The 15,726-nt window shown below is 35.5% G+C and overlaps 1 protein-coding gene across 8 annotated transcripts in view; it reads right to left on the bottom strand.

Moving 5' to 3' along the window:
• TENT2 (terminal nucleotidyltransferase 2) overlaps positions 1-15,726 on the bottom strand; it is a 58,606-nt gene that overhangs the window by 36,007 nt on the left and 6,873 nt on the right. For all 8 annotated transcript variants that reach the window (XM_070045153.1, XM_030846594.3, XM_030846626.3 and 5 more), the window contains one exon: positions 12,875-13,112. In XM_070045153.1, the coding sequence (XP_069901254.1) occupies positions 12,875-13,112 (238 nt within the window). The remainder of the gene's footprint in view (positions 1-12,874; positions 13,113-15,726) is intronic.

Genomic DNA, 15,726 nt, shown 5'->3' with positions numbered 1-15,726 from the left:
TCACTGGCAAGCAGCAGGTAGAGGCCAGGATGCCACTAAACATCCTACAATGCACAGGACAATTCCCCACAGCAAAGATTATCTAACCAAAAACGTTAATATTGTAGAAAGTGAAAAACCCAATCTAGATAAAAGCAGGGAAGGAGAAGAGAAAAGGTCTCAGAAAGTACATTTTTGAATACTACATAGCAACAGAAGAGGATTCCTACAGCCACAAACCTAGCAAAGCTAGCTTATCCAACTCTCCTCATCTAAAAGTAGTATAAGAAAAGTTGCCTCACTTAAACTGAAAGGAACTGGAATCTCAAAAAGAGAGGTGAGAATGGGAGGACAGAAAAATAATATTTGAAGAAATAATGTCTAAAAAGGATTCTAGTCAATTCACATACAAAGTTTTTATTAAAAAAATGAGAAGAGTAACATTCCTACAGATAACGAAGCATACCAGAAAGATATGCCCACAAAACTAATGAACATTTTAATATAATATGTAGAACCAAGGCTTTTTCTCTCATGTTTTAATTTCCTAAAAAGATAACTGACTATAAAGTATACATACCAGCAAAAAATAATTGGGAATTTACATTTTTTAAATTATCAAAAGCAGTTAAAAACACGAAATACTTGGAAATATATTAAACAAAAGATATACAAAACCTGTACACTGAAAATTATAAGTATTGATGAGAGAAATTAAACACCTAAATAAATGGAGAGATAGAAGGAAAAAGTTGAAGGATTTACCATACCTAACTTCTAGACTTAACCATACAACTACAGTAATCAAAACAGTATAGCCCTGGGAAAAGGAGAGACAAAAAAAATAACAAAACAGAATACTGAAATATTTATGAATGAAATGATGACACCTGGAATTTGCTTCAAACTAATAAGGGAGGGAGGTATAGACAAAATAAGATTGGTCAAATGTCAGTAATTGTTAAAGCTTGGTGTTATGAGAATTTATAATACTATATTCTATTTCTGTATATATTTGATACTTTCCATAATAAAAAGCTTTACTTTTAAGAAGCTTTTTTAAAAAGGCATCCATCTTTACAAAAAGACTTGAAAAAGGCTTCCAGTTAGAGTGGTTAATATAAAATTTTAAATGGCGCTTGAATAATTAAGTTTTATCCACTCAGAGCAAGGTATTAGTGTTAATTAGTATTAATCCACTTAGTATTTGGCCCTGTAGGCCAAATACTGCCTCTGGCCTGTTCTGTAGGGCCAGCAAACTAAAAATGATCCATACATTTTTAAAGCATTGTTTAAAAAAAGAAAGAAAAGAAAAGAAAATGTGACGGGGGGCCATGTAGCTCATATACCTAAAATATTTACTAACTGGCCCTTCATAGAAAAAGTTTTGCCAACCCCATGATCTAGAGAATCCGTTAGGCAGATCAAAACTACTACAAGTCAGAGTAGGTACTCAACATTTGTTGAATAACAAAAAGAAATAAATTTCTTGGGAATTCCCTGGCGGTGCAGTGATTAAGACTTGGCGCTTTCACTGCGGTTGCCCAGGTTCAATCCCTGGTCTGGGAACTAAGATACTGCAAGCCACACAGTGTGGTCAAAAAAAAAAAAAAAAAAAAGCAAGGAAGAAATTTCTTTACAACAATGCCCAAATGAAATGTTATTATACTTAAAAAATTTTTTCGTCTGAATGATCATGTTCATGTAGAAACATTCACATATGAAAAAATGTATGACTAGGTAGAAAATACGAAATTCCATATATTTGCTCCTCTTCTTTTTTCTACATTCATAGAACATTTCTTCTCTCTCAAGTACTACTATAATGGAGACCTAGTAGATTGTTATACAAATGAATTTTCCTCCCTATCCAGCCGCCTTATTGATTATCCTACACCAGACATATAGAGTCCAAATAAGACAAAAATTCAAAAGAAATGCACATATATGCTGAAACAAGACTTCTCTTGCTTAAATTTAGAGAAATATTTCAGAAGATGGCTCAATGGTCTTATAATTCTGGAAAAATAGAAGAATGTATGATATGAAATCTCCTTGGCTGAATATCAAGCATCAAATATTTAGATCATATATGTAATAAGCTGACTATGCATAACGGCATTTCAAGACTTTGTTTTTGTTTCATTCGAAAGTAAAGTCTTCCTAATCATTAGTTTAATAAAAAAAAACTATTGCAACAAAGTATCTGTAAAATACATTATTCTTAAAGTTGTTTAAATCTCTACAATACTACCAGTTTAGGCTGCCTGCCAAGATCTATTACTTTAATTTAAAATTAATTATAGAAGATATCTATTTCTCACTGTATATAAAAATTATATCTTCTCAAAATTGTATAAAAAATAAGATTTACATAATAGTTTAAAATATTTAAATTAATATTTGTTCCAAATATCAATGTTCCTTTTTCCTAAAAAATATTATAACCTGTCCTCAAACTCAGGCTCAAACCAAATTACCAATAAAGTTATCATTGTCTGAGATCAACACAAGATCAACAACAACTTAAAGACAAGTTAAGTATGGATTTAGATTCAGAAAAGTTTTTAAATGTGTCAGTAAAGAAAGCTTAAGGTATAACTTTTGCAGGGTATTCTCAGTAGATTCTCCATTTGTCCCTATTAGCTGGGTCCCCATGTAAAAGAAAGTGAAAAAAACCTTTCAGCTGGGAGTATCAAGACCTGATCACTTACTATAATACATGAAAATTGGTAACAGGGTTTGGGCTAAATATAAGTGCTATCTACAAACAACAAACACAAATTAGCAATGAGCTTTCAAGACAGGAGAAATAAAATTAAATATCGTACAGAAAATAGGTCATTAGTTCACAAACACTTCAACAAAAACTAGCATTCCTCAGGCTCTCTCATTGCCACAATCTTTGTTACACATGTAACTGTAGAAAAAGCTAGTACCAATTACTGAGTAAAATAAAGCTAGTTATGAAATAAAAGTTTAAATTCATTCTTGATACTGAATTCCCTTTCTCTTCAAATTAAATAAAATAGAATCAGGAAAATGTCATGCTGAAAACAACCCACTCTTTATTAATGTGTTAAATTACTATGGTTTTTTTTGTGTGTGGCCACAATGTAGAGCCTTCATTGGCTTACAAGATAATAAGCCAATTAAGATAAGCTTTCATTGGCTTATCTTAATCAAGATAAATTAATCTCTTGATTAATTTATCAACTGGTACACTGATTAGGCAGTTTGAATTACTGATTTTTTTCCTGAACCCTGACTGCTTTTAGGCACATACTATTATCTGAACTTAGCCAAGAAAGAACTGCCTAATAAAAGGAGGATGAAAAAAAAACAAACAAAACAAGCTTTCATTTGAGGATCTCTTGTGCTGAGTCCTGGTCTAGATTTTCTACATGAATTTACATCTCAGTGGCTTTAAAACATTTTTGACAGACACATACATTATAAAGATAGAGCCCCAAGAATAAATTTAACCAAGGAGGTAAAAGATCTGTACACTGAAAACTATAAAACACTGGTGAGAGAAATTAAAGACTACAAATAAATGAAAAGATATCCCATTCATGGATCTGAAGAATCAAAATTGTTGAAATGTTCACAGTACCCAAAGCTATCTACAGATTCAATGCAATGCCTATCAAAATTCCAGTGGCATTTCAAACAAAATAGAAAAAGCAATCCTAAAATTCACATGGAACCACCAATGACCCAGAATAGCTACAGCAGTTTTAAGCAAGAAGAACAAAGCTGGACGCATGACACTTTCTGATTTCAAATTCTATTACAAAGCTATAGTAATCAAAACAGTATAGTACTGGCATAAAAATGGACACAGACCAATGAACATAATAGAGAGCCCAGGAAAAAACCCATGCACATATGGTTAACTAAAAGGTGTCAAGACTATACAATAGAAAAAGCACAGTCTTCAACAGTGTTGGGAAACCTGGATATCCCCATGCAAAACAATGAAAATGGGCCCTTACCTTACACCATACACAAAAATCAACTCAAAACGGATTAAAGATTTAATTGTAAGACCTGAAACTGTAAAACTCATATAAGAAAACATAAGGGGAAAGCTCCATGACCTTGGTCTTGACAATGATTTTTCAGATTTGACACCAAAAGCATAGGCAACAAAAGCGAAAATCAACAAGCGGAGCTACGTCAAATAAAAGTTTCTGTACAGCAAAAAAAATCAACAATATGAAAAAGCAGCATAAAGAATGGGAGAAAATATTTGCAAACCATATATCTGAGAAGGGGTTAATATCCAAAATATATAAGAAACTCATACAACTCAGTAGCAAAAATACAAATGACCCAATTTAAAAATGGACAAAGGACCTAAAGAGACATTTTTCCAAAGAAGACATACAAATGGCCAACAGGTACATGAAAAGATGTTCAGTATTACTTAGCATCAGGAAAATGAAAATCAAAACCACAATGAGGCGCTTCCCTGGTGGCGCTGTAGTTGAGAATCTGCCTGCCAATGCAAGGGACACGGGTTCGAGCCCTGGTCTCGGAAGATCCCACGTGCCGTGGCGCAACTAGGCCTGTGAGCCACAACTACTGAGCCTGCACGTCTGGAGCCTGTGCTCCGCAACAACAGAGGCCACGATAGTGAGAGGCCCACGCACCGCGATGAAGAGCGGCCCCCGCTTGCCGCAACTAGAGAAAGCCCTCACACAGAAACGAAGACCCAACAAGCCAAAAATAAATTAATTAATTAATAAATTTTAAAAAAAACCACAATGAGATATCGCCTCACACTTGTTAAGATGGCTATTACCAAAAAGTCAAAAGATAAGTGTTGGTGAGGATGTGGAGAAAAGGGAACCCTTACACAGTATTCATAGGAAGTACAACCATATTGGAAAACAGCAAGGAGATTCCTCAAAAAATTAAAAATAGAACTACCATATGTTCTAGCTATCCCACTTCTGGGTATATATCTAAAGGAAAAAAGTCTCTATCTCAACAAGGAATCTGCACTCCCATGTTCACTGCAGCATTATTCACAGTAGCCAAGATATGGAGAAAACCTAAGTGTGTCCACTGATGGATGAATGGATAAAGAAAATTGTTTGTGTGTGTGTGTGTGCGCGTGTATACATACACAATGGAATATTATTCGGCCTTAAAAAGGAAGGAAATTCTGCTATTTGCAACATGGATGAACCTGGAAGACATTATGCTAAATGAAATAAGCTAGACACAGAAAGACAAATACTGCATGACCTCACTTACATGTGGACTCTAAAAAAGTCAAATTCACAGTAGCAGAGAGTGGAATGGCAGTTATTAGGGGCTGAGGAGTAGGATGAGGAAAATGGGGAAATACTGCTCAAAGGACACAAACTTACAGTTATAAGATGAATAACTTCTGGAGACATAATGTACAATTACAGTGAATACGTTCAGTTAATAATAATGTAGTGTACACTTGAAATTTGCTGAGAGTAGATTTCAAGTGTTCTCATCACAAAAAAATATAACTGTGAGGTGATGAATATCACCTTAATTATCTTGATTATGGTAATCATTTCACAACACATACATACATCAAAACATCATGTATACTTTAAATATATACAATTTTTATTTGTTACTCATATCTCAGTAAAGCTGGAAAAAAACTGATAGGAGATATGGGCATATACATTTGTTCTGTTTCTAAATAAGGTGGAATATTGAAAATTTTAAAGATAGAGCCTCTGAAAAATCTGCAAGATAACTGTCCCCAAATTGTTCCTCCTAGGGTGTCAAGAGGTTCCATAAAATTTGCTCCTTTCCAAAACTGAACATTACACAAGAAATCTTGAACAATTCATTCATAATCATCTTTTTACTTTATACTCAGTACCAAGAAAACCTCAACCTATCCTCATCTCAACTCAAAATTCAAAATCAATTACTTCAATTCACTTAATACCTTCAAACTACCCAGAATTTTCAAAAATCAGTTATTATAGATGGAATTCAGGAGTTCAGATAATTGATTCCTCTACAAGCCTCTTTTTTGTTCAGGCAACCATATCTTCACCTAAAAACTAGAATGAAATAAAAGTTAAAATCCAGAAAAGTACCTCAGATTTTTTTACTGAGAAGAGTTCTGTTTGCTAATACAGCAACTTGAAAAACAGAGAAAAGACTTTAAAATGGAGGAAAAATTTAAACTCAGAACGTACTCATTTTCAAAAATTTAATTTTTTAGGTTTAATTCTCTAACTAATTAAAACTTCTACTAACAAAATATTTCCCTGGAACTTACTAAAGCAGCTGACTGATTTATTATTATTAATAGTAAATTCATTATTACCAATGTTAAGTGAGCTCTTTACACTACCCAGCAAATACTGTTTCAAACCTTCTCCACTATTCTTAAACCTCAGACATCCCATTTCATCTTCTCTACTCTCAACAGATAACCTTGCATAGTAATTCAGAGAGAAAACATGAAGAAGCCACTCAACTATGGAAACTCCGTTAACTTCTCCATACCATATGTACAAATCTACCTATCTTCCTTTTACCTACACCTATCCTCTCCTCCTATATCCTCCAGTTCCAAAAAGCTTTTCTCTTACCTAAAGCCAATCACTCCACCTATAGGCAGGACCCATGCCCTTTCCACCTTCTAAGGAATCTTTCCCATAAACATTTATATGTGCTTAAAGTTTCTTCCACCTCAAAAACAAAACAAAAAAACTCCTTTGTTCCAACTTCCCATCTTCGGCTCCTCCTCTTCACAGCCAAACTTCCCAAAACAATTGTAAATAAGCTTAGTTTCCGTATCTGTTTTCCTACCCTTTCCTCAACCTATTTCAATCAGTCTTGGATCCAGGCTCACCACTCCCCCTAGACAATCATACCCATCCTCTTGGCTTCAATTATCATCTACATGCCAATGATCACCAAATGTACACTTCTGGTCAATACCTTTCCTCTTAATTCCAGATCTATATGTATTAAACTATCAACTCTAAATATCTAATTTGATGTTTCAAATGCACATTTAAGACAACATGTCCACAAAACTCATGACATCCCTGCTCACCCTTCAATTCCTATTAAATACACATACTCCTAAAGCTTGCTCCTCTTGCATTTTGTTCTGTCTCAGTGAATGGTACCACCATGCATCCAGTTATAGAAGCCAGAAATCTGGGAGTAATCTTCAATATTTTCTTCTCTACCTAAACCAGCGGTTCTCAACTAGAGGCAATTCTGCCCCCCAGGGGACATCTGGCAATATCTATAGATATTTTTAGTTGTCATAACCAGCGATAAGTGGCATCTAGTGAATTGAAGCCAGGAATGTGGCTAAACATCCTATGATGCAGATGCTTAGATGACCTAATCTCTAACCCATCATCAAATCCTATCAATTTCACTTCCCCCAACAAAGCTTAAATCCAGTTTTTCTTCATCTTAACTACCAGCACTTCCTAATTCAAGGCACCATTACCTTTCACAACCCTAAATTCCCTACATACACACTTGTTCAACTGCTTAAAATGAAGTCAGAATAATTTTAACTCATCTCTTTCCTGCTTAAAAAACTCCTAAACCAATCAAACTCTAGCCACCTTGGCCTCCTTTCAGTTCTTTGCATACTCCATGCTCCCTTCTACAATTTTTCGGACCCTCAAATACACTGTTCCCTCTCTCTAAAGCATTCTCTCCACCCCCACTACTCTTTCACTAGTTAACTCCTACTCACCCGTCAGATCTCAGCTCAAACATTACCTCCTCTAGACCATCACTGAAATTTCAAATAAATTCTCTTACCACTCTGCAATTTTCCTTTATAGCACTTATATATAAATAAAACTGTGATTTGCATGATTATTTTTTAATGGCTCTCCCTCTCACTATACTGTATGTACATGTTAAAGAGACCATGTACGTTTACCAAAATGTTTTGGCACAACGTTGTAGCATATAGCTGTCACCCACAAATATTTGCTGGATACTAAAAAAATACAGAATCTAATCTACTTCAGGAGTTTCAATTGTCACTTCTATTTCAGGTGACTTCAGGATTCATATCTCTGGCCCCAGCCTTGCTTCTGAAATATATATGGCCAGTTCAGCTACAACATGTTTTTCTACAATACTAATTAGCTTACAGATGATTGGTAAATAAGGGAACAGTATCAATTTAATGTATTAATTGGGTTGACTTGTACGTGGAGCTGAAATTGTGGAATTATAACCTTACAAGAAAAAAAAAAAAAGCCCTCAGCTTGGCTGCTCACAGGCAGGAGTCCTTATAGATCTAAGACAACTAAAAATAAGCATCCATATCCCGGGTTCCCACTTGACAGGCAAACCCCCAGACTCACAGCTCTCTGCTGGTGTATTTCCTTCTGAGTCTATCTTAACAGCAGACTCACTGACTCAGAGCGCCACTTTTAACTGCCTTGTCTCAGTGCCCTCCACAAGCCAGCACATCTCAACTCTGTAATGTATATTTTTAATATCCCATGCAGCAGCATCCACATGCTAAGCCACCTACCTGGTCTGTCCAAGTCATTTCCTAAGATATCAATTATTATTCTTGATAGCGTTCTGGTTACAAAACTGTTTAGGTTTTGAGTAGTGTCCTCCAGCCCTATTTTCCCATAGCCCTATATTCTTAGTGTGCAATCTGCAGAACATGAGGTCTTTCAAGAGCACAAACGTTACAGCAGATTTCCCCATAGTTCAAAAAAACTCTTGACTACTTCCTCAGTCAGCTTATACACCCAAAATCTGAGTTCCTTATCTCTGTTAACAGTCCAGAATCAAATCATTAAAGTTATTGATATCTCTCTCTCTCCCTCTCTCCCCTATATCCAATCATTCCACACATCTATCAATTTTCCTTATGCATGGTCTCTCACATCTTTTCCACAATCATCCACTGTAACTGAAAGCTTCAGCACCTCTCATCTGAAAGAATTTGATAATTAATAGCCTTCAAGGTAATCATCCAACTTCCAGGCCCTCCTATTCCAAACCAAACTCCACTATACTCTAAGAACTATCTTCCCAAAAATGCAAATCTAATTGGGATAGTCCTCTACTCAAAAACCTTCAATGGCATTCTACTGTGCAATCAAAGCCTCAAACTACTGCTCCACTTTTATTTCTCACTGAACCTCTCACTCATTTTACAATCCAGCAGAGATAAACAGAGGTAAACCATACAAACTACTGAGCTCACTGCTGGCAAAGAAAGACACTCAGTAAACATTAACTATTACTGCCACAGATTACCAGCTATTATAGTCAGTTCTAAGAATGTCATCTCCCTACTCTTGATTTTAAGCATCTTAAGTTCCTCCTGTTTATATTATTAGAGATGAGGGTCAACTCTTGGTTCTGTCACTTACTAGCTGTGACCTTGAGCAAGTTATTTAGCTTTCTGAGTCTCAGTAAAATTAGGATAATATCCATGTCATGGGGTTGTTGAAAAGACTAAATAATATAGCATATGTAGAATGCCTAGAAGAGAAGAGACATCAATAAATGTTAGTTTTCTTAAAAAGTGTTCACTTAAAGGGCTTCCCTGGTGGCGCAGTGGTTGAGAGTCCGCCTGCCGATGCAGGGGACACGGGTTTGTGCCCCAGTTCGGGAAGATCCCACATGCCGCGGAGCGGTTAAGCCCGTGAGCCATGGCCGCTGAGCCTGCGTGTCCGGCGCCTGTGCTCCGCAACGGGAGAGGCCACAACAGTGAGAGGCCCGCATACCGCAAAAAAAAAAAAAAAGTGTTCACTTAAAGAATGGACACAGAACTAACTACTTGCAGTCTTTCTCCCACAACTAGGCAAGTACAGAGTAGCACTCAAATTGGTTTAACAACAGAATATTATCTTTATCCCTTGAAATAAGTGCTTATGCCAAAAACATAAGATTCAGGACAATCTTTTTCTATGCTACCAAGCAAAGAAAAAGTTACTGATATGGAACCATACTTTACTAGATGATTTATACTGACTAATGTGAATCATGTTATTACATTTACTGAGACTCAGTATATCCCTGATCCATATGCAGAACTAGTAGTTATTTAGTTAGTTTTAAGAATTAACTATTACAAACATACAAATAAATAAATGCAAAAATAGAGAACTTCAATACTCATGCATAATATATTCCATAAAAAATGGGCCTACCTGCATGTATATATCAAAAACCCACACGTAGTAAAAGGTGGTTATATCGTCATTCAAAGAATTGGTCTCATGTGATTTATACCACAGGCTTTCACAATATAGTATTACATGAGTTTCTTTAAAATGAGAAAGCAAAGAAAGGACAAACAGTTGAGGGGGGGTGGGGGGGTACCAAAACATCCCAAGTTAATCACTCTGCTTTTTCCTTCCTCCCACTGGTATTGACTAAATGCTTTTCCTACTTCACAGTAAGAAAAGAATGACAGCCTTTTTCTTAAACAGTGCTGGGACAATTGGACCAAGAGCAAAAAATTAAGTTAGATCCCCTACTTCACATCATATATAAAGATTAACTCAAAATGGATCGAAGACCTAAATCTAAGAACACTATAAAACTCTTAGAATAACATGGAGGCATTAATTTTTGTGACCCTGGATTAGGCAATGGTTTCTTAGATATGCCACCAGAAGCTCAAGCAACCAAAGAAAAACAAATTGGACTTCGTCAAAATGAAAAAAGCTTTTGTGCTTCAAAGGAGACCATAAAGAAAGTAAAAAGAGACACCACAGAATGGAAGAATATATTTGCAAATCATCTATCTGATAAAAGTCTAGTATTCAGAACATATAAACAACTCTTACAACTCAACAAGAATAACAAAAACAATTTAAAAATGGACAAAGGATCTGAATAGACAATTCTCCAAAGAAGATACACATTCCAACACACAAATGAAAAGATGATCAACATCATTAGTCATTAGGGAAATGCAAACCAAAATCAAAATGAGATACCATTTCGCACCCACTAGGTTATAACCCACCTGGTTATAATCAAGAAGACAAACAATAAAAAGTGTTGGCAAAGATGTGAAGAAACTGGAACACTCACACACTGCTGGTAGAAATGTAAAATGGTGCAGCCACTTTAGAAAATATGTTGGCAATTCCTCAAAAAGTTATACACTGAGCTACTGCATAACTCTGCAATTTCACCCCTAGGTATAGACCCAAGAGAAATGAAAACATGTCCACACAAAAACTTGTACACAGATATAGCAGAATAGTCAAAAAGTGGAAACAGCCCAAAAATCCATCAACTGAGGCATGCACAAATAAAATATGGTTTATCTATACAATGGAATATTACTCAGCTATAAAAAGGAATAAAGAACTGAGAAATGCTATGACATGGATGAATCTTGAAAACATGTTAAGTGAAAGAATCAAGACCACATATTGTATGACTCCATTTATATGAAATGTTCAAAACAGACAAATCCATACTGATAAAAAATCGATTAGTGGTTGCCAAAGGCTGGGGGAGAGGGGCAGAGATGAGAAAGGAACTGCTACTGGGTACAAGGTGTCTTTTGGGGGTGATAAAAGGTACTGGAATTAGACAGTGGTAATGGTTGCACAACCTTGTGAATATAATAAAAACCACTGAATCATGCACTTTAAAAGAGTGAATTTTACGTGGACTTACTTCCCTGGTGGCACAGTGGTTAAGAATCCTCCTGCCAATGCAGGGGACATGGGTTCAAGCCCTGGTCTGGGAAGATCCCACATGCCACGGAGCAACTAAGCCCATGTGCCACAACTACTGAAGCCTGCGCGCCTAGAGCCCGTGCTCCACAACAAGAGAAGCCACTGCAATGAGAAGTCCGCACACCACAATGAAGAGTAGCCCCCGCTTGCCCAACTAGAGAAAGCCCGTGTGCAGCAACGAAGACCCAACGCAGCCAAAAAAAAAAAAAAAGAATTTTATGATACAATTACATCTCAATTAAAGAAAAAAAGGAATGATAGGAGAATAAAAAGCAGCACAACTAAGGAATGCAGCAAGTGTTCCTTTTTGACCCAACATTTTCTGTACACTTACTATGTTCCAGACCTACGCTGGTTGCTAGGAACCCAAAATAAAGTCACTACACTCTTTTCAGGCTCCTTCCCCTTAGCCTACAAATATCTCCAGAGTAGTGCAGCTTTGAAAATGCAAAAACAACAAATATAAGCCACAGACAATTCAAGAGAATGCAGATATTTACATTATAAACTCTTCTAAATTACCCAGAATTTTTTTTTTAGGTTTCACTAAATATGGGGAGAGAGAAGAGATATGCTTCTAATACTGGTATTAAATAACTCATTGTTCCCCAATGCTGATAATGTCATTTCCCAAGAATTATTATTTTAAGAGCTTCATTTCATTTATTCAAAATTTTTTTTTACAAATAATGTTTTTGATAAATCTTTCCTGATCATATCCCTTTGGAAGTATTACTTTCTCACTGACTCCTGGGTTCTCTATTTTTGACATTAAAAACCTCATGATAAAAACAAATATCCCAAAAGATGCTTTTTAATACTTTACTACAATATCCATATGAAAGCTTGTTTTTCTGTAATAAGAATAGGTAACAACAGAATTCTCTAAACTAAGAAATCAAATGTTTTAGGCTCTAATCCCAGATTTTTATGAATCACAGAAAATCTGATATACTGATATGAAAGCTGCATTTCCATAGAAGAACAGCTCACAAAAATCAGAGAATCAAATTTAGACAGAAAGCTCTGAATAGTACTTTAAATAGTGCAAAAAAGGGCATGTTCTACTTAATCCAAGACATTAGATATTTCTGATACTTTCAATACACTATTTATATTAACTTCCCAAAAGATAAAACTAAAATCTACATTAAAATTACCTTATCTTTGGCCTCAGGCAGTGTGATTTCTCTAGGTTCTAAAAATGGTATTTCTCGAAAAGGCGGAACACCTCTGACTATATCTGGTACATAGTGTGTATGAAACAATGGCGGCATTGAGTATCTTCTTTCACCTGATAAAGGCACTATGTGGTTAACTATAGTTGGCTCTTGGTGAGGTGAATGGAAACGTTGTCGTTTACCATCAAGAGGAAGATTCTTTTCATCGTTTAATCTCCTGAAAACAAACAATATACCTTAGTGATTAAAGATATAATTTTCTGATTACAAATAGAAAACACTAAAAATATATAAATAGATGACAATACCGACTTTTTCAGCGAGGCCACATTAGCTCTAAATGAATCTTAAAATATTCATTTTCGGCATAAGAGATGCCTTAGAGAACGCTTTAGGAAAAATGTGTAATAATGATGCATATTTTTTAAAAAAACAAACCACATATATACATTAGGGTTGGTCTCCTGCATTTGAATTACCACAATACTTCTTATCAGCAGCAAAAACTTGGCAGAAGAATTTCTATTTATAGAATCACTAACAATAAAAGATCCAAACTCTAACATAGGGAGGAAGAGATTAACTGAACTGAGTGCTATATATAAAAAAGGGCTCTTTGAGACCACCTATGTTCTGGTTTATCAGTAGGAAAGACCAAATTAAGAGACAGTTACTTTTTAGAAAAGCTTTATATAAAGACGTTGGACAACTAAAGAAATCTGAAAATGAACTGCATTTCAGATAACAGTATTGTACTAATGTTAAATTTCTTGGGCATGATCAATATATTTTTGGTTATACAAGAGAATATCCTTGTTCTTAGGAGGAATGCACTGATGTGTTGCGGGGTAAAGTGCAACGATGTCAACAACCTTCTTTCATATCACTCAGAAAAAAGTAGGGATAGGGAAGGAAAAAGGCAGAATAAAACAAATCTCGCAGAACCGATCAATCTAGGAAAACCACATACAGGTGTTAATTGTACTATTCAAATTTTTCTGGAGGCTTAAAAAATTCAAAACAAAAAGGGAAAAATAATTTAAAAGTAATTATTTGTGGGAAAAGAAAGGTTATTTACTTTCTTAAGTTGTTTACACCATAGGAAATTATCCAATTCCTTTTGAACTCTAAAATTTTATGAGTCATAGCCACCTGAAGGTTTTTATTTTAATACTCTTGGGATTATGTCAATTACTCTCTCCTTGACAGACCCACAAAATAACTGGTACTCCTACCCACAGGTAAAGATGCTAAAAACATGAGTGTATATTTAATTTTTTTTATTTTTTAATAATTTATTTATTCATTTAATTTTGGCTGTGTTGAGTCTTTGTTGCTGCGTGCAGGCTTTCTCTAATTGCGGTGAGCGGGGTCTTCATTGTGGTGCGCAGGCTTCTCATTGTGGTAGCTTCTCTTGTTGCACAGCACGGGCTCTAGGCGCGTGGGTTTCAGTAGTTGTGGCACGTGAGCTCAGTAGTTGTGGCTCACGGGCTCTAGAGCGCAGGCTCAGTAGTTGTGGTGCACAGGTTTAGTTGCTCCACAGCATGTGGGATCTTCCCCGACCAGGGCTCGAACCCATGTCCCCTACATTGGCAGGCGAATTCTTAACCACTGAGCCACGAGAGAAGCCCCTTTAACATTTTTTAAACATAAAATTTAGAGCTTTATATGCTGAATACCTTCTATTGAGAATGTCAATTTTAGTTTTAAAATTACATATGTATAATTATGAACTAGTGGAATTTATTTTCATTCATGATTCACAAATGGGCTATCAAGGCAATTTCTAAAAAATGAAAATTTGAATAAAGTCAATAATTTAAGCATCATTATATAGTTTTCCACAATGGCAGCTTTGAAGAACAATTCACAGTGCTTCTAAGTATGGGATGTAGAGCCAAACCACCTGGTTTCAAATTCCAGTTATGCTACTCCTACCTGAATAACCAGATCATTACTTCTGTGTGCTTCAGCTTTCTCCTCAAAAGAAGAGGCGTAACAGTACTTACCTCATAAAGTGTTGTGAAACTTAGTTAAACCATTATCTGCAAAGTCCTTAGAGCAATGCCTACTACACATAGTGAGTGATCAATAATTCTTAGCTACTGTTATTTCTAGTTGGACATAAAAGTTATGGAATGTTTATAGACTATAAATAGTAATATCTTGCAAATATTGCCAAATATTATTTTAATAATCACCCCTAAAGTTCTATCATAATTACCCCATGATACATCAATTTCTTTTAATCAAATTGGTTAAAATGAATTGATTCCTGACTTCTCTATAGAAAGCTTTATGTCATGTAGAAATTTTCATTATAATAACGTTTATCGTGGAAACTTACCTGTGTAAGACAAATCAAATAGTAAACTTTACTAGAAAGAAGGTGTTATAGGCTGAATTATGTCCTCTCAAAATTCATATGTTTAAGTCTTAACCCCTAGTACTTCAAAATGTGACTGTATTTGGACACAGGTCCTTTAAAGAAATAACTGAGTTAAAATGGGGTCATTAGAGTGAGCCCTAATCCAATATAACTAGTGTCCTCAGAAGAACAGATTAGGACACCGAAAACACAGACAGAGGGATGACCATCTGAGGACAGAGAAAGAAGGCAGCCATCTATAAGCTAAAGAGGGAGGCCTCAGAGGAAACCAAACCTGCCAACACCTTGATCTTGGACTTCTAGCCCCCAGAATTTTGAGAAAATTAATTTCTGTTGTTTAAGCCACCAAGTCTATTGTACTTTGTTATGGCGGCCCTAACAAACAGATACAGAAATCCATCTTATTTAGTTAAAAATCTCAATTAAAAGTAGTTATCTGAAG

The sequence above is a fragment of the Globicephala melas genome, chromosome 3, assembly GCF_963455315.2.
Source record: "Globicephala melas chromosome 3, mGloMel1.2, whole genome shotgun sequence".
NCBI lineage: Eukaryota > Metazoa > Chordata > Mammalia > Artiodactyla > Delphinidae > Globicephala > Globicephala melas.
Note: the sequence above shows the minus strand (reverse complement) of the source record. Positions and strands in the feature narration are given on the sequence as shown.